Source organism: Calonectris borealis, chromosome 30 (genome assembly GCF_964195595.1).
Source record: "Calonectris borealis chromosome 30, bCalBor7.hap1.2, whole genome shotgun sequence".
In the NCBI taxonomy this organism is placed as follows: Eukaryota; Metazoa; Chordata; class Aves; order Procellariiformes; family Procellariidae; genus Calonectris; species Calonectris borealis.
This window is the reverse complement of record NC_134341.1, coordinates 110,137-134,907: the sequence shown is the minus strand read 5'-3', so window position 1 is coordinate 134,907 and position 24,771 is coordinate 110,137. Positions and strand designations below refer to the sequence as shown.

General features: G+C 52.1%; 1 protein-coding gene across 23 annotated transcripts in view; it reads right to left on the bottom strand.

Moving 5' to 3' along the window:
* Nucleotides 1-60: 60 nt before the first annotated feature.
* The window catches only part of R3HDM2 (R3H domain containing 2), a 59,152-nt gene continuing 34,441 nt past the window's right edge, over nt 61-24,771 (bottom strand). For 5 of the 23 annotated variants that reach the window (XM_075133563.1, XM_075133581.1, XM_075133579.1 and 2 more), the window contains 22 exons: nt 23,223-23,309; nt 21,476-21,602; nt 20,277-20,355; nt 19,448-19,507; nt 18,623-18,763; nt 18,123-18,231; nt 16,837-16,932; nt 15,278-15,309; nt 15,126-15,179; nt 12,542-12,774; nt 9,467-9,684; nt 7,759-7,848; nt 6,871-7,113; nt 6,128-6,254; nt 5,473-5,708; nt 4,897-5,051; nt 4,465-4,565; nt 3,511-3,680; nt 3,182-3,326; nt 2,995-3,095; nt 2,384-2,468; nt 61-765 (listed from right to left, as the gene is read on the bottom strand). In XM_075133563.1, coding sequence (XP_074989664.1) covers nt 422-765; nt 2,384-2,468; nt 2,995-3,095; nt 3,182-3,326; nt 3,511-3,680; nt 4,465-4,565; nt 4,897-5,051; nt 5,473-5,708; nt 6,128-6,254; nt 6,871-7,113; nt 7,759-7,848; nt 9,467-9,684; nt 12,542-12,774; nt 15,126-15,179; nt 15,278-15,309; nt 16,837-16,932; nt 18,123-18,231; nt 18,623-18,763; nt 19,448-19,507; nt 20,277-20,355; nt 21,476-21,602; nt 23,223-23,309 — 3,033 coding nt within the window. In that variant the 3' untranslated portion in view covers nt 61-421. Of the gene's footprint in view, nt 766-2,383; nt 2,469-2,994; nt 3,096-3,181; nt 3,327-3,510; nt 3,681-4,464; nt 4,566-4,896; nt 5,052-5,472; nt 5,709-6,127; nt 6,255-6,870; nt 7,114-7,758; nt 7,849-9,466; nt 9,685-12,541; nt 12,775-15,125; nt 15,180-15,277; nt 15,310-16,836; nt 16,933-18,122; nt 18,232-18,622; nt 18,764-19,447; nt 19,508-20,276; nt 20,356-21,475; nt 21,603-23,222; nt 23,310-24,771 lie in introns of those variants that run through there. The other 18 variants (XM_075133574.1, XM_075133585.1, XM_075133564.1 and 15 more) reach the window with 17 other exon arrangements.

Here is a 24,771-nt window from a genome sequence, read left to right as displayed (position 1 = left end):
AGGCAGCACAGCCAGCCCCTCGCACTGGTACTGGCAGAGAATGGGAAAGCAGCATTAAAGTGATGGACAAGTTTTCTTTTTATATTTAAAAACAACCCCCCAAATAAAATAAAACCAAAAATACCCCCCAAATAATAATCAGATTAAATAAAATGTGCAGTGAACATACCAATCAACACCTGTATGTGCGGTTCAACACAGTGCTTAACAAAACAATATACACAGGGTAAGGTGGGCGGGCACGGGCATCACTCCAAAAATAATAATAATAATAAAAAAAAAAAATCAATTTCTTGTCTCTTAATTATGTCCATATAAATATATCCAGGAAGGAGGGCGAGAGGAAGGGAGGGCAGAAAGGAAAAGAGAAGGCAGAGGGAAGTGCCCGCAGTCCAGTGTGCTCTGTGCCCATGCGTGAGCCCTACTGTGAGCTGGCACGCTCCAGCACCCGCAAGTCGTAGTTCTTTTTGGCCACACGCAGCTTGAAGCGGCTGAGGGAGTTGTTGAGGCGGAGGGAGGCATTCTGGGCAGCCAGCGGGCTGGGGAACACGGCCACGATGGTGTATAAGGCAGCAAGGTCACTGTGCCTGCCGTTCTCTGGAGTCCCGTTGTTGTCCCCGCCGCCCCCATCTCCACGGCGCCCCTGAGTCTCTTTGAGCCACTGGATTTTGGCACCAGCCATGGCGAGCTGGGTGAAGAGCTTGTCAGCCTCTGTCCGCGTGATGCCCTCGGGCAGGTCTGTCACCTCCAGCACTCGGCCCAGCACTGCAGTGGAAAGACAGCACGTGTCAGCGGCAGCAGATTCTTGGGTGGCAACAGCACAGTGAGAGCTGATGCGTGGGCTCCTCACCAGCTCCGTGATTGGAGCAGTCACCTCTACTTCGCCCATGGAAGCAGCGCTTTGCTAAGCTGCCCCCACATTAGGAATGTATTTTTTTAAGCCAGTCACTTCTTCCCCTCAAACTGCCCCTACCGTTCTGCTCCCTGCAGTGCCCCATCCCGATCCTTTCTGATGCCCACATCCTGGTCCCCACATGGCCTGCTTCAAGAGGAGACTGGTATTTCCCATTTGCCCAGGGCTCCGGCAACACCAAGTCCTCCCTGCCTCCTTTGGCTGGGCTTGGCTTGTCAGTTAGGGCTTTCCCAGGTGCTCTGCCCCGTCTTCCTACCCTGATCCTTGGGTACCAGGATTGGGAGCTAACCCAGCTCTCCTGCCCTCTGTCCCTGGAAGGGAGAAAGACAGGATGCACCCACGGAGGACGTCGACATGTGTGGATCCTGAATGTGACACTGCCCTGTGTGCTTTACCCACGGGGAGGATCCCCTTGTGTGTCCAGGCCAGTGTCCTGCCAACCTCTTTGCTTCTGCTTTGTGGTACCCAAACACTTCTGCTGCCTCCTGGCTCCAGCCCTGGCTTCTGGGCTTAGTGGAGGGCTGGCTGGATTCTTTGCTAATATTAACGCGGCATGTAATGAACGTGCCAGCCGCAGGGAGAGGGGCAGCTCTCTGACAAGCAGCTCTTAAAGGGCCCCCCGCAACCAGCTGCTGTTGTTGTTGGTGACGGGGAGGTGACACGGGGGACAAATCTGAAGCCTCCAGAGAGCCAGTGAAGACTGCCTCCCTTCCAGGCTGTCTGGCTCATGCCCAACTAGCAAGTCTTGTACTGCTGCAGGCAGAAGCCAGACACGTGCCTCTCTTTCCCTCCCTGACGACCAAGTGGAGACCCCCCAGGGCGAGGAACAGGGAGTCCCTTCCCCTTTGGAGAGCAACGATCCTCACAGCCACCCCTGGAAGATCCCAAAGCCCTTTGCAAAGATGAGGGCTCTGCAGCTCCTGGCCCCACTGGTAAATGGAAGCATGAGAGGGAAGCGTCACTTGGGAAGGCAATGGTGGGAACAAGATCTCAGGGGTCTGCACACTCACTTTCTGCTGACAAAGAGGAATAAAATCCCAGGAGTTCTGCCAGCTCCTCCCGCTCCATCATTTCAACCCTCACAGAGGCAGGAATAGGGCCCAGGTGTCCTGGTGCTCACCACTGACTCTCCAACAATTTCCCCCCACTCTTTCTCAAAAGCTTTGCTCAGTGCGGGCAGTGTTTACTGGGCTCCTGAGCAACCCCTGCCCGCCCCCCTCCCGATGGGCACAGACGGGGACTGGCTCTGCTGCACCCCCCAAGCCAGGCCTCAGGTGGGCTGTGGGGGTGTGCGTGGGGGAGGCAGGGGCAGGCAGGCACTGCCCTCCACACCCACCCACAGCAATGGGTTCTGTGGAATGCTGGTGTGGGCAGAGACAGCATCTGGAGTCTCTGCCAATGCCAGCTATGCCCATGCAGTGGGGACTAGTCAGAGGGCAGAGGGGGACCTGCTTGAGGAGGGTCACTTGCCTACGTCACTTGTCCCAAGGTCAGTGGATGCTGACTTGAGGGCCTGTCTCTTGCTCCGGTTTCCATGTTTCATTCCAGTCTGCCCCTTAAAGAATAAAAATGGTACTGTGTCACCTGAGGAGACACTGTGGCCTCAGTGCCCACAGAGCAACCTGGGAGTGGGGGAGAAGACCAAACTTGACTACGCCACAGCTGTGAAGGGGAACGAAGACACCTGGATGAACCTTGCACCCCCTCGCACCTTTGAGGTGACACCACGTTTGGGTAAGTTAGATGAGATCAAGGCACAGACATGGTTCCAGGACACTCAAAGGACTTGGGGCTGACACTGCTTCTGGGCAAAGCTGGGAGCAGGATGAAATTTTAGCCCAGTGCCAGGCTCTAGGGAAATCCATGTACAATGGCAGCTCTGCCGGATGGATGGCAAGAGCGTGGGGCAGGCACCCTGCTACCTAATCAAAGGGTGTCCAAGCACAGGGCAGGGTGGGAGACTCACTTCTTAACTCCTCCTGTGCCCTGCCCAGAGAGGGGTTGTCCGGGGGAAGGGAGGGGGCCATCCCGCTCTGCTCCCAGGACAGTGAAAGGGTGGTGGGGGGTTGGTCCAATTTTACCTGGTGTGCATTGTAGTTGGGCTGGTTGTGGAGCAGGGGTGGGGGACAGATAGACAGATTATACTGCAGCGGCTGGCCCAGCAACGAGTAGCGCCCGTCACCTGAAAAAAGGAAGCAAATGTTTGTAAGGGTCTGAAGAAATTACAGGAAAGACCAGCCCTGTGCTGTCCCCTCTCCTTCCCCTTACCTTGTGCCGGGCCCATGGGCCGGGGGAACTGTGTGAGGACAGGGAGGGGGCTCAGCCCCGTGCAGACACTGTTGAGGTTGGTGACAGGAGAAGGCGTCGGGGATTGGGTGGGGGACGTGATGGGGCTGTTCAGCTGGGTGCTGGCCTGGGGGAGGGAGAGTGTTAGACAGCCCCAGTGCTTGTGACTGGTCCCAAACCCGTCTCACCACCACGGGGTGAGCCCACCCCCACCCCCCAGCCCATTCAGACAGCATGGATGCTGGGGTCCTCTCTCTCCCGCCAGGCTGCTCCCAAAAGACGAGCTGTCTGTGTCCCAGTCCTCTCAATACCTGAGCACTGGTGTCTGGGTTGTACAGGTCTCCTGGCTTCTGCCCCCGCTGGTCCAGGCTGTAGTACTTACAGTGGCTCCACTGCACCACAGGGGGATTCTGGGGGGCCTGGGGGCCATTGGGTACATTCAGCTGCATCACAACCACGCCAGGGCCTGATGGAGACACCCCTGGGGAGAGAGGACAGCAGCAGTATTGCCCAGGCTCGGCGCGCTGCTGCTGCTGCTTGCTGTGGGACAAGAGGCAGCCTGCCTGTCTGTGCACCTTCGCACTCTTCCCTGCAACACCCCCTCTGTACTCTCTCCTCTGCCACCCCTGCCTGCCCAGGCGGGCTGAAAAAAGGCTCCACCAAGACCCCTCTCTGATACCACAGCTTACATCAGAGAGTGATGACTTTTAATCCAGGAGAAATGTGAGCAGAGGGGACAAGCTGAAGGCAACTCAGGTGACCTCTCTGAGCATCGCAGCAAAACTTCAGGCAAAGGATCTATCACAGAGCTGGGCGCGGCACGCCAGTATCCTGGTTTCAGCTCTTGCACCAATTCACCAGGCCCCAGCTCACTTCCCTGCAGTTAGAATGCAGGAATCCTGATGCAGGAATCCTGATACTCCTCTCATCCACAGTGCTCCCTGCTCCCATGTGCTGCCCCGGTGACGCTAAGCCGCGTCGCCAGCAGAGGGAGTCCGCAGCCCACAGCAGCTCCCGCTACCCGCTCCTACCCTGCCCGTCCACCATGGCAAGGAGACGCCAGGTGCAGGCCAGCATCAGCCTGGAGCAAAGTCGCTGTGCCACGTCCTGGTAATTCCCGTGGGATGGCTAAGGCTAAGGAAACCCATCGCACAGAAGCTGCTAGACTTGGCTGTGAATTGGCAGCTCTGTTCACTGCAGCCCCTATAAAACCTGATCCAACCTGTGCAGAATCACTGCCAACCCTGACCGGTGGCCCCTCTTACCTGAATACTGCTGCTGCATCTGTGGCGGGCTGCAGGGTGATGGGGACTGGGGCATCTGATACTGCTCAGAGCCAGGTGGCTGAAGGAACCCCACCGAAGGGCTGTGAAGCAGAGAGTGCTCTGGTGAGGTGCTGGGGATGGGGAGAAACAGCCTGCCCATCTGTACAGGCAACCACCAGCTCCCTCAGCACTTGAGATGGCTGGAAACACAGCTGCCTCTGGAAGGGCACAGGAAGCACCGCGTGCTGCAGGACAGCTGTGCCCAGGAAGCGCTGACTATGGGAGCTAGGATTGGGCAAGCTCAAGAGATGACCAGCATCTGTGGTGCCCAGTCACCTCCTCCAGCTGCAGGAGCAGGATGCGATGCCCTTTCAGTAGGGCAGCAGGACCCCTTATCTCCCCCAAGGCAGGCCAGAGGTACAGAAGCTTTACCTGGTGCCGTTCTGCTGGGCGGTTGGGATGACGCTGTAGTAGATGGGTACCCCTCCAGCCTGAAGCCCTCCCTGAACAGACTGGCTGGCTGGTACAAGCACTGGCTGCTGGAAGGGCTGCTGGACCACACTCTGGGACTCATTGGCCACGGGAACCTGTGCAGCGAGGAAAGAAGCAGCCCTATGGAATGACAGGTTACACAGAGCAGGAGCAGGGACAACTGGCCCCAAAGAGACACCAGCAAGGTCCATACAAGGTAGAAGAGATGCCCGATGGTTGTCTACTGCAGCCCAGAGCAATCTTGCCCAGGCAAGGGCAGCCCCTCCCAGCTCTTCTGCGAACACAGTGGCGAAGGGACCAGCTGCACTCAGTCCTCCTTCTCAAGACAGGTCCCACACAGATTCAAATGTGGACGTGCCCTCCCCAAGCCAGCAAGCATGCACTGTACCTCAGGGTGAGTAAGTCTCCATCTTTGGCTCCATCACTCAGGCACAGGAACAGGGCACTTCGTGCAAAGCCTGCACAGCTGAGGCCCCCTCCCCAGCAGCCCCTCAACGGACAGCGACTGATGCCTACCTGGTACGAAGGCAGTGGAGTGTACTGGACCATCAGGCCTTGCATCTGGCTCCCCATACCGCTCCTCTGGCTGCTGAGAAGGCCAGGGGGCTGCGCCTGCTGCACTCCCATCATACTCTGCATCTGGCCCCCCATGCTGTTCCTCTGGCTGTTGAGGAGCCCGGGGGGCTGTGCCTGCTGCACTCCCATGACACCTTGGTATGTTTGCTGCTGGTTGGACATCATTGGCTGTAAACCTGTCAGAACAGGGTTTAAATGGAGCAGCTGGCTACAGGAGACAGCCTGAGACTTGGCGTATGAGGGGTCAAATCCTGCTTTGCCCCCATCTCTTGCTAAAGAGTGGGAAAAGCGCTTCCCTTACAGCAGATGTAAAAAGACCTGAAGGAAGCTGCTGGCTTTATATCACCTTGCAGCACCTCAGTGCATGCTACATGCTGAGAGGGAGGGGAGAGACTGAAAGAGCCTTTGCAGCCAGGCTGAGTTCCAACTCTCTTTTGCACAGTCAAGAGGCACTCTATGCTCAGCAAGTCCAGCTGGGGAGTGGGAGACAGGGAAGAGCAGCCTGGCCCCAGACAGTGCATGGGAGATCCTTCAGAGCCACCAAGAGTGGCAAGAAAGTGAAACATGCCCCCTCCCCCCTTCTATGCCCCCTTACCAGGCTGCTGGGACTGCTGGGGGAGCTGCTGAGTGCGCTGGGAGCTGTAGGCCACTGGGTGACTGAGAGATCGGTATTGCTGGCTGGAGTTCGGGTACTGCCCAGGAGGGTAGTAAGAAACCTGAATCTATCAGAATCAAGAAAACGTGGTGATGAGAACACAGGAGGGAGTGGGACCAAGAAAGCTGGTCCCCCAGGACCAGTTTTCTCTCTCACCTGGCCTGGCTTCTGCTGAAGGAAACCAACCAGGGCTTTGGCTCTGGCCAGATGATAGCTCCTCAGGGAACCGCAGCCCCTTCCCGCTCCTCCCAGCCTCCACATCCAAGCCTTTCCCAGCACAGTAGTGCAAGAGCACAGTAGGCACAATTCTCATCACAAATCAGGGGAACATTCCTAGAGGTCATAATGCCCTGCAGGACCCCAAAGAGAGCTTAGAGGTGTCAGCCCTGAATCTGGTCACTGTCCCTCCCCCAACACTAAGAGCCAGGAATGGCCAGAGGAGTCCCCAGGGAAGTGCCTTGTGAGCTCAGAGGGACAAGGGGGCAGAGACCATCCTGTGCCTAGCAAGGGTGCGTACCGACCCAGAGCTTGGACCCCTGTGTATTGATCCATCACAAATGAGCAGCAGCAAAAGAGGGGACCCGCTCTCAAGGAACTGTTCTCTGGACTGCTCCCCAGCAGCCCCTTGCCCGACAGCTTTGGGCCGAGGTGCACATCCCCTCCAGGCTTGCGCATGTCCTTACTTGCTGGGGAGGCTGAATGTAGCCCTGGGGCTGCAGCACCTGCTGTGTGGGGGCCGTGTGCCCTGAGGCAGAGTAGTTGGTGGTGGGAATAGGCTGCCCAGGGGTTGCCATGATGAATCCTGTCTGCTGAGGATGTTGGGAGATGAGGGATGACTGGAACATAGCCGAGGAAGGATCCGGTGCTTCCGTAGAGCCCTGTCGGCTGAGGCTGATCTGCCCAAAGGGGTTGCTGAGTTCGTCAGCCTGCATTGGGGATAAGTGGGAAGGGTGGAGGAGGACAGCATGTAGGATAACAGCATGTAGGACATAGCTCTGCTGAGTAGATTGCAGACCCCTTCTCCCTACTCTGTGTGGAGAAGCTTGCCCAAGAAAGGTCCCCAGAAATGGGCGACAGACCAAGAGCGTTCTGCAGGACAGGGGGCAGGGGCATGCGAGCTGCTGGGGGGCCCGAATGCTCAGCGGACACTGGTGACATGCGGGGCCCCACACAGGCAGGGGTGGCCCCAGCCCAGAGGCCATGTCCCATGGGGCGTGCTGTTCCCGAAAGACCCGGCGGAGACAACACAGGGGCTGACTGAGACCACAGGGCAGCCATGGCCCCTGGACCCCAGTGCTGGGCACAAGCGTCACTTCCTGGTGGAGTTCTGGGCTTGTGCTCTTCCCCAGGCTCTTTCCAAGATCAGCCACTCCGGCAGTGCCCGGCCCTGGTGGGTCCCACAGCATCAGGCATCCCACTGCCTTGATCCCACTGCAGCGCAGAGCCTCCATGAATCCCAAACCCACTGGGTGCAGTGTCCGCGACATACCTGATTAGCAAAAGCTCATACAACACAAACACAGCACGTGAATAAAACAGAGACAGAGCAGAAGAGGAAAGGGGGTTTATACCAAGTTGTACTGCTGGGGTGGAGAGACTGGCAGGAGGACTTGGGGGCAGGAGCTTGGAGAATACTGAACAGGCTGCAGCGCTGGGACCGGCTAAGACCAGCAGAGAAGGGAGTAGAGGAGAGAGATTTGGGTGGGAAAAGGGCAGGGGGGGGAAGGAAGGATAGGAGGAAGGAGAGAAAGAAGGAACAACAAGGTTAGTCAACTGAGCCAACTGCAAACACACAGAGGGGGGCATTGCAGAGGGTTGGAAAACACGGAGACCAGAATGGGGGAGCATTCAGCTCTCTGTGAAGACACACAGCCTGGCCAGTTGCTTTGTGGAAGCTGGGAAGGCTGACCATGTCCGCAAAGCAGCTCTTGCCTGGCATGAACAGGGACACAGGTTCACAAAGGCCAGCTATGGCCACCAGCAGCAGAAGAGCCACTTCCCCCCAGCACCACCTTTGTGTCTCTCCCACTCCACTGCCCACTTGTGTGTGGCACTGACTCCCAGCTCTCTCTGCAGTAGAACTGAGATGTTTCCCTTGAGTCTCAGTATCCTCTGCAGATAGATCCACAACCCTGAAGCCAGTCCAGGGCCCAAGAACTACAAGCTCCCCCCATCCTCATACAGACGGCAACAGAGAGCAAGGAGCTGTTCATGTTATCTGCAGTAAAAGCTGTTCGAGGAGGCTTGTTTCCTCCTCCCATCCCCGCCCATGGAAAACACTTAGAATCATAGAACAGCCCAGGTTGGAAAGGACCTCGGAAGATCAGCTGGTCCAACCCTTCATGGCAAAGGGAGCCCAGATAAGATTATCTAGCACCCTCCCTGTCCAGTCGCATCTTGAAAACCTCCAGTGTAACTTGCAGTTCTTTGCTGTAGGAGACATCATAAGCATGAGATGATGCACCAGAAAGGATCCCTATAAAACTCCTAGGCAGGCTGAGGTCCAGCACCAACATGCTGCTCCGAATAGGGCAGGATGGGAAGGTACTGAGGATACTTCCCATGCACAGCGCCCAACTCTGCACCCGCTGATCATGAGGCAGCTTTGTTCTCCAAACGTGCCCACCAGGGCTGGCTCCCACCCCTTCCCCAGTCCTGCAGTGATACTGGGGCAGCTCTTGTGCTCTGTCTTTTTACAGCCTCAGGAGCACAACAAAATATGTAGGAATGACAGCTGTGAGTGCTTTCCAGAGGGCTCCATCCTCAGAAATAGCCCTGCAGGCTGTGGAACATCACTTGGGTTTAACTCAGGGAGAGTCTGGAGAATACACCCAGGCACAGTTCCAGGTCTGCCTCTCCCCAGGACATCAGGTGACCAGCCATGGGATTTAGCACTGGGGAGCTCAAACCCCAGTACCGTTTGTGACGGTCCCTCACCAGGGGGGCAACTGATTCCAGAACATAACCCTGCCACTCAGCAAAGGGCTACAGATCCCTTGCCAGGAGGGCTGCTGGCCCGAGCAGATACAGAAGAGGTTGGCAAGCTGAGATGCCGCGCAGCATCGTATTCAGGCACAGCAAGGCCCCAACCTTCTCCTGCTCTCTGCCAATAGCACAGAGGGACTGTCACTCCCTAACAGCCAGCAAGGGTGAGGACACCCAAAACCCGCTGGGCAGGTGCGAGTCCAGAGCGTGCCGGGTGTATGTTGGCTCTGCTTCTGCCTCCCACCCGTGTGCCCAAGGAGCTTACTGAGCCCTGGATACTGTGCAGCAACTCACCTGAGATATCATGTGGTTACTCATGGCTGGCTGCTGCTGGGCTGCAGGTGGAAGTCCTTGGGGCTGCGGTGGTGGCTGCTGGGGTGGCTGCGGTTGAGGCTGCTGGGCTGTGCAGGGTAGGAGGCCACGGCTGGGCTGTGAAGAAGGGGATTGGCTGCATGCTTCAGGGGCACCTAGTACCAAACCTTGAATAGAGAAAGGCATGGCAGGGTTGGTACCTGGGAGAGAAAAACATTGATTCGTTGATGGGGAGGGCGGGGGGTAGATCCCTCCTGTACTGCAGCCAGGTTGCATTCTCTGCTGTCCACACGGGAGCTTCCACGTGGGACAGGGTGCAGGCTAAGTCACTAGTTTGCCTCTGCTCCACAGCAAACCAAGGTGCTGACACCCTCAGGACTCCAAGTGATTGTACCTCTCTCCTCACCACGTACGCACACTGACCCTCCACAGCTGGTCACAGCATCTTCTCCTCCCCGACCCGTGCATGCCCTGCCCCACACAGGGAAGACCAGGATGCAATTCTTGTTCCAGACTATGGCCATGAGTTGTACACCTGTTATTCCAAAGAGCGTGCGCTCTTCCCTGACTCCAGCCTCGCACCCTCATTCCAAGAGGACAGCCTACACAGCGGTACCCACCCAAAGCTCTCAGGTAGTTGCTGTTTGTGTAAACACTACGCAGAACTGCAGGAAATCAAAAGGCCAATGCCAGGCTCATATGATGAATCTAGCTGGCCTCAGCCCATGGGACAGCGCACGCTTGGTGCAGGTGCTGGCAGGATTGGCAAGGGTGGTAAAAACACATCTGTGTTGCAATTGATTCTCTGGAGGGATGTGCCCTCTGTCTTTCTGGAAAGCACCAGGCACAAGTCAGGGCCTTCTATAAATGCCATGGGCCTTCTGCTGGGAAGAGGAATCTGGCTGTTAACAGCAGGACCTGCCTGGTGGAGGGCTCTCCACCCCAGCACGAAGCAGAGATTACAAAAAGAGGGAGCTGCCAGATACTCTCATGTCAGCTCAGTACCATAAACCAGTCTGTGGAAAGAAGCTGGGGAGCTGTTCCCAGTCACAGCTCAGTTCTGCAGCCAGGCACGGCCCCTGCTCGGACACCAATACATCGTCATGATCTGTTCGAGTCCTTGCCCAGAACAGAGAGGGAGTGAGGGAATCCTATTTTATGGCCAACAGACCCAGCACACGCACACCTTTTGAGTAAAAGGCTAGGGGGTGGCAGGGTGAAAGCAATTCCTTCCCATGGTAGAAAAAATTGTTAGGAAGGAGTGCGATACATGCTGCAGGGCACCTAGCTGGGAAGTGTGCTCCTCAGTCTTACTTCCAGAAGTAAAAGGGCTGTGGAACTACTGCCCAGTAGCTGCTATTTAACTAATTCTGCCTCTGATCTACTGCATTTCAGCAGCTAATCTTCAGGCATTCTGCTAAGGAGGTCTGTATCATCAGCCACATGGTGCAAAGAAGGAAATATTTTGCTGACAGTTGCCCAGGGGCTGAATGCTGAGGTAGGAAAAGAGCCCCAGAGTCCTAAGCACTTCCTCCCCCACAGAATAAACATGAGGATATGGATGTTTTTTTTTCCCCCAAGTGAAAATTCCTTTGCCCCCCCCCGCCCCCTCCAAGACGTTTCTAATCACTCGCCATTATATAAAGCCTGGAGAGCAATTGGCTTCTGTTCCCATGGGAGACCTGGAGGAAAAATACAGAAGGAGCAAAAAAGCAGATCCTCTCGTGCTCTGCTTGGCACACAGCTGGGACAAATCTCCAAATAACTGCTCCCATCAGTTGATGAATCAGTCCCGGAGGTGGTTGCAATAATCAGAATAAGTGCAGCCCTGAGCACAATGGAAACAGGGTCCCAAGAGGTGATGTAGGCACCTTCAAACTGCAAGATGAATGTGTGGTGTTCAAAGCCAGTCTGGGTGCTAGAGCAGCAGCCTGGCTGCCTTTTAGACCTATTCCTTTTATTTGAAAGGATTCTTGTGGAGCAGTCTAATCACCCACAAGCACCAATCTGCCTCCCCTCCCCAGTAAAATGACAGCTCTCAAGCATTTGGGGACCTGCTGCCTACCAGTGAGAACAGGGGAAACTAGACAGTGAGACAACACTGGACTTTGCTCATTGATATTGCACAGCAATTGTAACCAGCTACCATATGGCTCCTCAGTTATCACCGGACCATTAAAATGAGGGCAAAGACCTGTGCTGCCTCTTCCACAAATGCCTCACAAGCAGTCAGTTGAAAATGAAGGACTCTGCTCCCCACTGATAGAAGGGCTGGTGCCCTGCCAAGTGCAGCACGCATCCTCTCAGGAAGCTGTGGTCAGTTACAGATTACCAGTGATGCCCCACAATAACATTCTCCGTGCATGGGCTACTCTTCGTGTTACTAGATGGAAAAGGAAGAACTGATCTGAAGCAGGCAGAGACTTGTGATCCTAGTTCCCTTCCCCTGAAACCTTGAGCTGTATTCAACAGCTCGTGAAGAGCTGCAGGCCCAGTTCCCTCCTGTCATATTTGCTCTCAGGAGTATAGTGAATCATTCTGAGAGAACGTCGTAGGCAGACACCAATTAACACAGTCTTTGTCTGATGAGATAGACTGTGTGTCTGATGAGATAGACTAATTGGTGGCACCCTTCCCTGGACCTCCTTTGTTGGAAAGCAAGGAAAAGTGCCAGATGGTTCACCCTGACTAAGTCTCCTTAGGGCTGTGAGGGATTCTGGGGAGCAGAAAGGGATGGCAACATAACTTGCAGCACAGCAGGGAAGAGAAAACAACAGAAAATTGGTAGCTTGAGTTCCAGGGCATGGGACTAAACAATGTCCTTTGTCTTAGATAACTCTGCTAAAGGGAAGGAAGATCTGATGATGAGTATTGAAAAAGCAGATGATGAACCAACTGACGTATCCCTGCCCAGGTACTGAACACATTCAGATGATGCCAACCACGTCTCATTTTAACCAGTAATGGCCCAGAGCATCATGAGCCCCACTCCCCCAGCCCGAAGACCACTGCTAGGTGCCCTTTGGCAGAAGGTGTGCAGGGGAAACAGTACAGTACCTGCCCGGGACGTTCTGCTGGCAGTGCTGCCTTTGCTACTCCCGATGCTGTCCCCCCGTGTCAGGATGGAGATGCCACTGAAGCTGCTGGCTTTGGTAACAGGTGGTCGCAGGTTGCGGATGGAGCCATCTGAGTCTGTGCTGCTCCACGGCCGAGGCTCCAGCGACTTTATCTCGCTCTCTGTGCTGCTCTGGCGGCTGCCTGAGGCCCGGTTCAAACTGTCCCGGTTGCCCCTGCAGAGACCAGAGGAGTTAGACCGCACCTCCAGTGGAGAGGGGCAGCAGCAGGACCTGCAGGTGCTGCATCAGTACTGCCACACCAGGGTGGTGAGCCCAGCCAGCAGCTGGCTCTGACATAGCATGTTGGCACTTCCTACAGGGATCTGACAGCAAACACACACGCTGGGTCACAGCTTTCTTGGGCATGCACTGTGAAGACCCAGACACTGCTGATCTTCCTTGGCGTGTGTTGAGAGCTGGCTCCTGGCCCTTTTCCCTAGCCAGATCCCAGCCTGGAAGAGATGTCAGCAGGGTCAGAGCACGATCCCTTGCTAAAGCCCTCCTTGTCTCAGAACAGAGAGCTTGTAACAGAGGCCTTCAGACAAGGCTGACTGAGATCTTGCTTTCCACACCAGCCCTGGTAAGCCTTTCTGGAACAGCTACGTGCTGGGATACTGACCACAGCAGGACTTTACAGAGTATCAGCAAAACATCCCAAGCAGTGAGCCTGGTTCATCACCCCAGCTAAGGATCACAAGCACAGTAATGGGTTCCTGGGCCTTCACTGGGGAGGAATGCTGAGGAAGGCAACACTGGAAGAGATGCTCATATAACGCTGCAGGCTGGCAGCAGCTCCACACAGTTGTGGCAGGGAAAAGACAGGCGTGGAAGGAACTTCCGAGGTGATGTCCTGGGCTGCTGGGAGCATGTGAGAGCCAAAGAAAATACGTCTCTTGGAAAACCAGTACAATGGTTATATCCCTAAAGAGGTGAAGGAATTGGACTGTGCAGCCTCAAACCCCAAATTACAGTTGCCCTAACGAGCATCACTGTCAAGCTCTTGGGCTCTCTCCAACCTAAACTCTGAAGGCTGCTCTGAGGATGATCAGAGAGGCGGGGGCAGTGTTTGTGTGTGTGGGGAAGGAGCAAGTCATGGCTCTGTTCTGACTCAGCTGCAAACTCTGGTTCCCTGAGAACCCAGACCCCTCTCAAGCTGATTACTGCTACCCCAGCAGCATAACGGTTCTGCTTTTTCTACGAATGCTCTCCAAACTCCAGGCACACTACCACAGCCTTGCTCTCTGAGAGCACTGCCCTAGCAGCTTCAGCCATGCCTTTCTCTCCGTTGGCCTTACTACAGCCTGTTTCCAAGTGTGTCCACCAGCAGAGAGCTCTCTGCAATCAGAGCTGTGCTTCAGCAGCATTAACACTGGACTTCCAAGCAAATGGAACAGACAGCTGTACTGCTCTGAATGCCGGGCTTTGAAGGCGCTCTGGAGTTCACACAGACATCACCTCCAGCACCACCACTGAGGGAACCCAATCTCCTCAACAGCTTGTCTATCTCTGTCCAGAGCTCAAAATGGTCCCGAGGTCCACATATCCTCCCTCTCCCCACTATAGGAACCACAAAATAAAGACAGCAGGTTAACCAAGCTCTTTAGGGACTGGGCACAGCAGTCAGAAAAGCTCCTAGTGCAGCCCTGGCTGCAGCTCAGCTCCTAAAGCTGCAATCACATCAGCAACGTTTTTTTTGCCACTTGCTGGGCGAGTTTTACTACAGCCCCGTGGCTGATCTGAAAACTATACCCCCTGCCCTGAACACCACTGCCACAGGCAGACTCCAGGACACAGTCCCTGTAACTGTGCTGAGGACACTTGATCTTCCACAACAGTGTCCCTCCAAGGACTGCCCGAGCCATGTGACAGATTGAGAGGGGCAAAGCTGTTCCTACACTTGGTGAGATCCTCCTGTCCTGTTCGTACACAGAGATGCTTCATCTCTAGAGCTTTGGCTATTAAATGAGAGGACAGAAGGCATGAGGGTCTCTCCACTTTCATCCTGTTCTTTATCCTCATAGCTTCAGCAGCCTCCTGCAGCAGGGGCCCGTGCAAGGTGACACGTCAGGCTAACTCCATCCTTCCAGCCCTTTCATCCACAGGAAAACTACTCAATAAGAAAATGCTGCTCAAACATGTTCCCAGTGCCCTCTGCGGCATACTCTGGTTGAAATGGAAGCCTGAGACACTTATTGCCACCGTAAGTAATCCAGCCTTTATAATCAGGGATTAGGGGCAACCCCACCTTATTTGATGCTGATCCTGTCACTGTAAGGGCAGGGGCTTTCCTATCCTTTCGGGAAACAAGAGACGGAATGGTATGAAAACTGCTGGAATCCTCTAGCTTCCCCATTCCTCCCTGCCATTCCCACCATCACACCCCTCCATTTTAATTGATGAATCAGCAAAAAAGGACTCAGAAATTGATGTTGCAAAAAATACAACTTCAATAACTTCACAAGCAGCCATGCATGGGGCAAACTTACTCAGCAGGACAATGTACAAAATAAGTCACACAGAGATACCTAAAAATCTGCCTCCGTTTGTGAGAACTAGAAGAAAAGCCTTCTTTGGAGATTCTGTCGGTTAACATCAGAAAAAAGCATCATTATAGTGTCATGCAGTCCTCTGTAGCGAAAGCCAGAGATACAAATAGCGTCTGCTAAACAGTACTAACCTGCTGTCGGTGAGATATCCATTCTGGCCAGTCTGGAAGCACGGAAAAGACATGGAGATGGGAAGGAAAGAAAAGGGAGACTTAGTAACTTTGAAAGCAACAAACCCAGGCAATTTCAAAGCAAAGAGGAGCAAAGCACTAACAGTATGGGACTCAGACACAGTTTGTGTTGTGCACCAGTTACGTGGTCACTCAGGAGTCTTGCTGAGCCTTCTGCACACCAGTCCCATTTGGCTCTCCATTCAGGCCCATTAGGAACATCTCCTGATACCTGCGAACCTGAGACGTCTCAAGAGTTTGCAAATCTGAGTCCTCAACTCCCTACTTCATTGCTCTAAGGCAGCTTTGATGGTAGCTTTGTCAATGGAACAATCAAGGCCAGACATACAAGGGTCCTTATTTGCTAAATGCAGGCACAATCATCAGAGCCATGAAAAAAAGGCAGAGGGCTCAAAGCCAGCCCAGCCCACCCTGTGACAGTCACCCCTGCCTCTGGAAGTCAGATGCAAAGCACTGGCTCAGCCCATGAACACAGAGCAAGGGTAAATACATGCCCACCCAGCGTTGTGCTAACATGGGACAGCAGCTGCTCTAGTCCAGGACTACAGGCAGAGCTGCCTACTAACACGTCTGGATGGCTTTGGGCCTATGCATGTAAGACGAGTCCATGATCACAACTGGCTGGACAGTCATCAGCTGAAGCCTGGTGACTTGACCAGGGACTCAGCACAGTGGCTGCCTTAACATCCTCGTTGGGTAGGCACGTGGCAATTCCCATTAGGACAAACGAAAGGCGTCGTCCCTAAGACGCTCAAAAGCAGCAGGCAAGGAGCTGGACTTTGAACATGATCCACGGCAGATGGGCACTTGGAAACGTCCCTGATTCCATCACTTGCCACTTGGCACAGCATGGAGAGCTGCCTCCAGCTGGCAGACAGTGCTCAACACAGCCGAGCACAGCAGCCTCTCTGAGCCAGACGTGAGCAAGGAACACAGCTCCGGCTTAGAGGAGTTCCACGTAGGGAGCAGAGATCTCAAGGAAGCAATAACCAAGCTGGACACTTCGTAAGAAAGACCATAAACGTACTGCCCAGATTCATCCTGTAAAGGCACAGAGCCCTGCCCGATAGTCCAAGGCTAGCACTGCTTGGGCAGGAGGCCGAAGCTGCAGTACTGGAGAGAAGCTGGGGGAAACAGCTGCTGCTCCTTTCAGGTTCATCGATTGATTTGCTAGTCTTCCCAGAAATGCCACTACATAAGCTTATAATCTTGCTGGGCAGCAAGGAGCAAAACTGCCTCCTCTGTCAGTCCCCACACGTCTATTGCCCCCTGAAACAGGTGATTTAGGGAAGGAGCAGACTGGGGAGGGGAGGTGTGGCTCCTCTATCTCAATGTCTCAGACATCTTTGTTAGGAGCTGGAATTCAATAGTAGATACCAAGAACACTGGGAAATTTGTAGAAAAGGCAATGACGAGATCTGACCTCTTAGTATACGCAAGGACACCTTCTGCCACAAAGTTCCAGGAAGGTACCTGGCAAGTGAGTCATCCAAGCTTACCTCTCGTGCAAATATCCGCTCCCTGACCCGCTGATACTCTTCCTCTCGCTCTTCTATAGATTTGCTCCTTCTCCCATCCTGCAAGGGGAGTCTGATCTGAAGGGACAAACACATCTCAGCGGGTCAGCAGTTGCCAATGGGAGCAGGGGGCGCAGTCAGCTGCTGCTATTTTTACGTAGCAGTGTACGTGGATGTGGAGTACGGAGTGTGTGCATGATGCCTGTATGCAATGACACAGCCTCTGCCTTTGAACCTACCTTCTGGACACCTATGCCTAGGGATGAACATCCTGGAGGTCTTAGAGCACTCCACCTCCTGGATCAAGCACAACCACTCTGCCTGAACTCTGCCTGATTCAGAAAGGACAGATCAGGAATATCACCATGTGCTTCTGAAAGACAGTCTGTTCCCAGGGGTCAAAAGCTAAAGGCCACTCTTTGGAGCATATGCCAACACAACAAACTTCTGCTCAGTAATGGATTCTGTGCTTCGTGGGCAGCTGCATCACCTGCAGAGTGCCACCATGGGGAAACCAGAAACTGACACCGATTGCAATGACCAGCTCCCCATCCTGATGACTTAAGTTCAGAAACATGACCCAAAGCAAGGGATAGTGGTATGTTGGGGCGATGTAAAGATGGGAGCTACAAGAGCAAAGAGCATGAGATCCCTGGTGAAGAGGTCTCCTGTCTCTTGCCCCGTTTTTGATGTTCAAGATTCTGTCTGACACAGGCTGGGAAAACAGCCACAGATGAAAAAGCTAGCTCTGCGTTATGGGTGTGGTGCCACCTGTGACAGCCCAAAGGCAGCCAGAGATTCAGAAGGGTTTTTAGCTCCGATGACTGGCAATGCTGCTGAGCTCAAAGTGTTTCATTTTGCCGATGGTTTCCTTCCAGCAGCACTGCGAGGTCCTGATGACTTCACAGCTTGACTCGCTGCAAGCCCCGGGGAGGGGTGGGAGAGATGCTTGGCAACACTCAGCTCTGGGGCATTTCCAAGGAAACCTTAGCAAAAGACTTCACCTTAAAGCCTGACCCAGCCACCAGTCGATATTCAGGGTACAGAAAAGTACCCCCCACAGAACCCACACAAACTCTTCATGCATTTCCACAGTATTTTGTTAAGTTTTCATGATATATCTAGATGCTGCTGCTTGGGTCGGGTGGAAGCTTCTATTAAAGAAGGTTACTGCAGGAAACCCAAGAGAAATTTAGAGCTGTTCTCATCTTAGAAAAGTTGCATTTGACTTCCACAAAGTATGCAGATACCCCATTGCCAACCCTTACCTGATTATCATCTCGGTCCATGCTGGTATCATCTCTTTTTAGGATAAACCTCTGCGGGAACTCTGCATTCTTCTCATCTTTGATGTGCTCAGAGAACCTCTGCTCAGGGCTGCAGGAAGAACCAACCCTTGTTAGAAGGGCAAAAATGGGCATAGAACTGTGTTTATAAAACCACTGCTTTGCAGGGAGTGAGGGGGTGTGCAAAGATGTTTGTTGTGTTAAATCTCTCCTCTGACTGATGGCAACGAGAGCTCCTGCCCCTTCTCTGAGAACTAAAGAGAGCTAGGAAGGGCTTGCAAATGCATACACTTAGGACTGGAAGTGAAGGACTCTTCTCTTCTAGAGAGGGGACCTGCCCTTCTTATGGAGGCAAAAACCATATGGTGTGGAACCCACCCTGCTCTGGACCATGCCAGGGCTCTGGGTCTGGGGGTCATGTAGCACCATGCAGGGAAGGGAAGGGGATGTCAGCCCAGTTGTTCTCCCTCCCTCCCCCTTACATTCGTGTGTTACTGGTCTTGTTGATAATGACCGCCTTCCCCGTTTGGTCAACATTATGGTCCATGCCGAAGTAGGCAGCTACCCGGTGCAGCAGCATCCTGTGGTATGAGGTCATCTGAGGGAACTTCTTAAACTGATTGCTGAGAAGAGGGGAGAAAGCATTAAAATTTAGGTGACCTTTAAACAGACAACGATAATCTGACACCAAAAGAGAGATCAAGGCCAGAGATGCCTCAGCCAGATCCCAGATCAGACCATGCCACCTATTCCAAGCAGTTAGTCATGACTCAAGTGCTGCTTCTTACACTGAGCGTGAGCATGGGCTTACACTGCTTTGCCAGACAGAGCTGGGCTGATTCAAGGGCTCAAGCTGAATAGGCCTTTCCTGTAACAAGACCAGCTTATGCACTAATGCACATATTTGTTTCTAAGCAGGAACAGGAGGCAGAATTAGTACTTATACTGCGACTGCTCTGATCCTATTAGATAAAGAAGTTTGCAAGCTCTGCTGCAGACACCTATTCTATCTCATGTTCATGATGTGAATCCTGCCCCTGGTTTCTCCTCCTCCAATTTATGCTAGGACAAGAAGCACAATGGCACTAATCTCCTCCACAGTGGAGATGGTGTTAAAGCAATTGACACCCAATCAATATGATACTCAGAAACCTTGTGTATGGACAAAAGGAGGTGGAGGACGTGCAAGAGAACAGGCCTCCTAACCAATGTGTGCAAAAGACACTCCCTTCTCCCCTGGGTGCCCAAGCTCCTAAACTGTGAGTTACAAACCTCTTTTGCTTGACACAAACTTGATGATCACTTACTTGTTATCACTAATAAATTCCAGAATCTCCTGTTCTAACTTTAGTAGCATCATTCTATCCCTGTCAAGAAAAGAAAAAGGAAAAGGACACCTTTAGAGACAGCGAAACACAGTTTTCTCTGCTTGGTACCCCCCTCCCTGCAACAGAGAAAAGTCACAAATACCTGGAGAAAGCAACACTATTAACCAGGCTTCATACATCCTCCACAGGAATGAACTAAAAAACTCCGTATTTTTTCATATATAGTAAATTAATTGCCAGATTTTTTTCAGTTTAAAGTTGTTGTTTTGCTAACAGTGCTTGGCTTTTGGTAATATTGAATCTCTGCTCTGCTGGAAGCTCCAGTGGTAGAGACTCCAGCTTTGTTATTCCTATGCCAGCATTTGGCTTGATTACATTTATTACTGACACAGCAGCGGTTCCCTTAGAGCTTGGTATTTTACAATAAGTTATAGAAAAGGTTTTAAAGCAATCAAGATTCCGTCCTGCTTGCCTTCAAACAAATTATTTTTCCTCTTTCTCTCTCTCCGTGATACACAATTACACGTTTTGATTGACTGCAGTACATAAAATTACAGTTGTGCTTTTAGTTTCTACACTGCTCCAGCTCTAGTAAAGCTCATTGAATTCCGAAAAGTAAAACACACTTTCAGGTACTTTCTGTGGTTGCGGTAGTCCCTCCTCCTCCCGAGATACATAAATACATACGTACATATACACACATGCACACAAACACCACGGGTTTAAGAGTCAATCAAAGAAGCATCGGTTGCCAGGTACTCCCTCCCTTCACTCCATCAACAAGTTGTTTTACTGACTAGGGACCTACCGTGGGTTTTTTTTCAGTGTATTTACTAAAAATTCATGCAAATCTATTCCAGTGGAGTCTGTATATTCCTGGCTGGAATCTGAAACAACAACAGCAGCAGAATGAATTAACAAAACACTGCAATAGAACAGACTGAAGAGAAGAGGTGTGTGTCTCACTACATGCATGAGGATGGTGTCCCCACATTGCTGCCTGAGGAAATTCCGCCTCATTCTCAGCACCCTCTATTCACGACAGGAAGAGAGGAAGAAAAGCCCACCTTGTGACAGAACTGGGACCCACAGCACCTGGGCTCAGGTCCAGTTTCTAGCATAGGCTCTGAATACAACCTCTAGGTCAAGTTTCTCAATCTGTAAACAGGGACCGGAGACCCTTTCCCCTGCGGGCAGCAGGGGGTCAGAACGCTGTGTACAAGGCACTATGAGCACAAGGGCCCTTAGGAGGACGCCAGAGAGAGGCAGATCGGATCAGATCATGGAAGGAAACTTGCCCCTAAAACCAACCACTCTGATCACATTCAGGATGTTCCATGCTGCTACAGGAGGCCACTGCAAGTGTAGTATACCATACTTTTGTACAAGCAACTTCTGCACCTTCGATCCCGCAAGCTATTTAACTGGAAAGCCCCACTGGCCCTGGTCTTCCCCTCTCCCCACATCCTATTTAATTTAAAAGTAATCGCAGAAAAAACAGTAAGTGAAACTGAATCTGCACCAGTGCAGAGTTGCTGTCTGTACAAGGATTTCAGGTGCAATTTGCTCACCAGATTAAATGTGTATCTTTTAGCCACCTCTATGCCCCAAAATCATCCACGCAGGATCATACAGCAGAAACTTAGCTCACCTCCTTGCAACCTCACATCTTGCCACCTGTGGCAGGTTTTATAAAATCAGATCTAAACTGAAAGCAAAAGTCTATACAGTGTGTCTTCTTGGGTTTGCATCTGCACATTTAAAAAGCCACCAGATCGCTATAAACTATGCAGGAAGCCTGCAAGTCTGTTGGGGCACGTGGCAATCTAGAGAAACCCTCCCCGTCCCTCCCCATGCTTTGGTCCAGAAAGGATGTTATAAAAATGATACATTCCTGTACAGTCATCAGCAGAGATAACTGCTCTGCTTCCAACAACTGTACCACTGGCCAGTAGAATCCTCACAGCGGGTAAGACAGGACCCGCCCTGTTCAAACGAGCACCTGACCTCGAGACAGCATTTTCCTTGGCGTCTTTTCTTTATTCTTGTCTTTTTCTTCTTTCTCAGTCCCATCTTTCATGGACTTTTCCTCTTCCTTGTCAGAGGGGCAGCTAACATGCAACTGAATGATGTCCTGAAACAAAACAAACCAGGCTGGTCTGAGTCACCTGGACACTCCCTGGAATCACTGCCATGGCTGAAGACGTTGGCAGTGGAGGAAGGCATCACGGAAAGGCAGGGGATTCAGGTCGCAGATCTGAGACATTTCATAAGAGGCCCCATTCTGAGAGCAGACAAAGCTCTCCCCCCACCCTCCTCCCAGCGAGAAGCCTTCGGCAGCTCTGAGGGGACTCTCGACAGCATTTGTCACTGTTGAAAACCTGCCTTGCCTGGATCACCTCAGAATCTAAGCCACACGCTTCCCTGTTCGAAGTTGATAAAATGCTATTATATTTTGGACTCAGGAGTGCCTAAGGTGAGGTAGGTCCTGCACGATTTCAGTAGGACTCTACCATCTAACCCAGAAAGAGAAAGGGCATGAGGAGAAACAGCAAAAAGCGTATGTGGTGTGATGAGTGGTCCCTGTGCCACATGGGACTTTCTGGTACTTCTTTTCATCTCTTCTCTTGAGTTGCAATGAGCCCAACATGGCCTGAGGATTCACTCTGCTCCATGGGAAGAAATGTTAAACACCAGTAGGATTGTCAAAGGCAATGTCAGATGATGCACTGCTCAAATTCAAGTTAAAACTGACTATAAAACCACTACCCTTTGTGCCAGCTGATCTTTCCCCATCGTCCCCCCATCTGCCTTTACGCTAGTGCGGTACTGTGGCACCACGATGTGTGTTTACGGTTGCTTTAGAAGTCCTCCTAGTGACCCTACAGTTCAAAGTGAAACCCAAACAAAAGACAGGAAAGCAGCCTCTGGAGCTGGCAGCCGCAACACCAGGAAGGCTGACAGGCCGAGTACCCCATCACCACGAGGGTGAGGTGGTCTGGGCAGCGCTCAGCCCTGGCACAGGCCAGGTTTGTCCTTGTCGGTGGAAAGTAGCGTAGAGGCCTCTGATCTAGCACCACAGATCTAAGCTGGTGACTTTGCATGGTGCGGTACTACGTCAGCACAATGAAGATGGGCTGTAGCTAGCCACAACCCGATCTAGAGTGAGCCAGCTCAGATCTCTGCAACACTGCTCCATCCTGTGCTTCTAAAGCTTGTGTGGGCAGAGAAAGCTCAACCCATCTGCTCTTGCCAGCGCAGACAGGTTCTCAGCGCCTCCCTGACTGCTGCCCTCCTTCAAGCTTCAGCTTCTCTGCCACTGCCCATGGTGACCACAGATGGGGATCATCTCTGCAGAGCACCGCATATCACTTCTCTGTGAGCCGGCTGCTTTCAGCCACTGCAGCCTAAGCTGCAAGGAAAGGGCTTGCATAAAAACTTCCTTCCCACGGCCAAAACCCCAGGGCTTTGTGAAGTCAAAGTGCCATTCTGTTTTTGGGGGCATAAGCCTGCACAACTTGAGTAGTCGTGGGTGCCCAGTGAGTTGATGCAGATCATTCCTCCTAAGAGAAGGATTGTGACTGTACACATTTGAGCAGTGCACATTTGAAGCATGACCGCTTCCTTCAAAAGCAGCCTCTTGTGGGAAATTCTTGGCTCTTGGAGGCACAAGCCCAGGACAGGACATCACTTCTAGCAAGACGTGGATTTTCTGGGCTTCCACACTCCACAGCTTCTCTCATTCTAGGCCTACCTGGGACTCCAGCAGCCCATCTACAAAGGGGCTAGACGATTCTTCACATACAGCCAAACTCCTGACCAGTTTAAGCTTTGAATTAGACTGGGGAAGGAAAAGAAAGAGTATAGTTAAGACACCTCAGCCAAAATGCACACGCTTAAGTTCATGCTGCTGCATTACCAAGCCACTCATGCAGTCACTGTTAATTAAACTGCTAAAAAGGAGGACTGCCAAACCAGCTTTTTGCAGCAAACAGGAATATACAAAGGCTTGGAGTCCTAGAGCAAATCAGTTATTTTCTTCCTTCAGTCTTTGATTAGGATTTGAACCAACCAAATTTTAGGTGAGAAAGTTCACTGCCCTAATTCATGCACTCTTTGACCTCCTCAGCCAGAGCAATTCCAGCCTCTCCCCTCCTCATTTGGCAAGAATTAAAATGATTAACAAAGGACATAGCTGAAACCAACTATTTTATTGTTTTTTAAGATGTGAAGATTGTTACTGTTCTTAATTAAAAGGCTGTCATCCCATTTACACCTCGCCGGTCTGACCTGATGACTTTGGTTATTTTGGGTAACGTAGTAGTGCTTAGAGAAAATGCTTAAAATAAAACCTGCACTTTCAGGACTCTTGGCAAGTTGACTCACTTGGGTGACAAATAGGAAAAAATATATCAACCAGTCACATGAGATCCCTGGCAGGATCAACAATATGGAGAAAGGCCTGAGGTGCACAGACACATGCTGCCCTAGGTATGGGCAGGGCAGCCTGTTCAGGTACTGCACAGGGTCCTGGCTTTTAAGACCAAACACTCCGTAGGTCATAAGCAGCACAACTCTTTCATACATTACTTTTGTCAAAAACAAACCCAGGCAGAATCGCTGTTACAAATTTAACTGGTCTCCCCTCTCTCCCACGCCTCAGGGCGGAACCTGTCTTCATTTGGTTTGAACTTTTGTGAAAGATAAAGAAAAAAGAGCGGGGCGGGGGAAGAGACCTTCACCCTCCCAATCACAGTTTTAAAATCAAGCCCTGAGTAAGCTAGTCAGATGTCATAGCTGACGCTGTTTTGAGTAGGAGGCTGGACTAAATGAATCCTAGCTGGATTAGATGAACTCCTGAATTATGCTGTATTTCTGTAAGTGCCAAGCGTGGAAAATTCACAACCACTTTTGATAAACTGCTTCAGTAGTTATTATCAAATTTTGCAAAGAAAAACTGGGGTTAAGGCTAAGAAAGGTAAAAAAAAAAAAAAAAATCACACAATGGCTGCATTTTTACTCCGAGATTTTGCCTACAAACAACGTTCTAGAACAGTGGTGCCCTGGTGCTTATTACTAGCAAAAGTTTTGGATTCACTAACATGCACGTGCCATCATTATGGGAGCAAATGTGGTATTCCCTGAAGAAAAGGGGCCCTACGTGAAACCAGACAGTTACACTTAACTCTGGTTTTTAGCTGGAGGGTGTAACAGGCCAGTGCACTGCCCTGTTCCTCCAGTGGCATCTCTGAATTTCATTTCTGGCATTTTGGGCTCTGGGGAGGGGACAGGTGTGGTAGTTA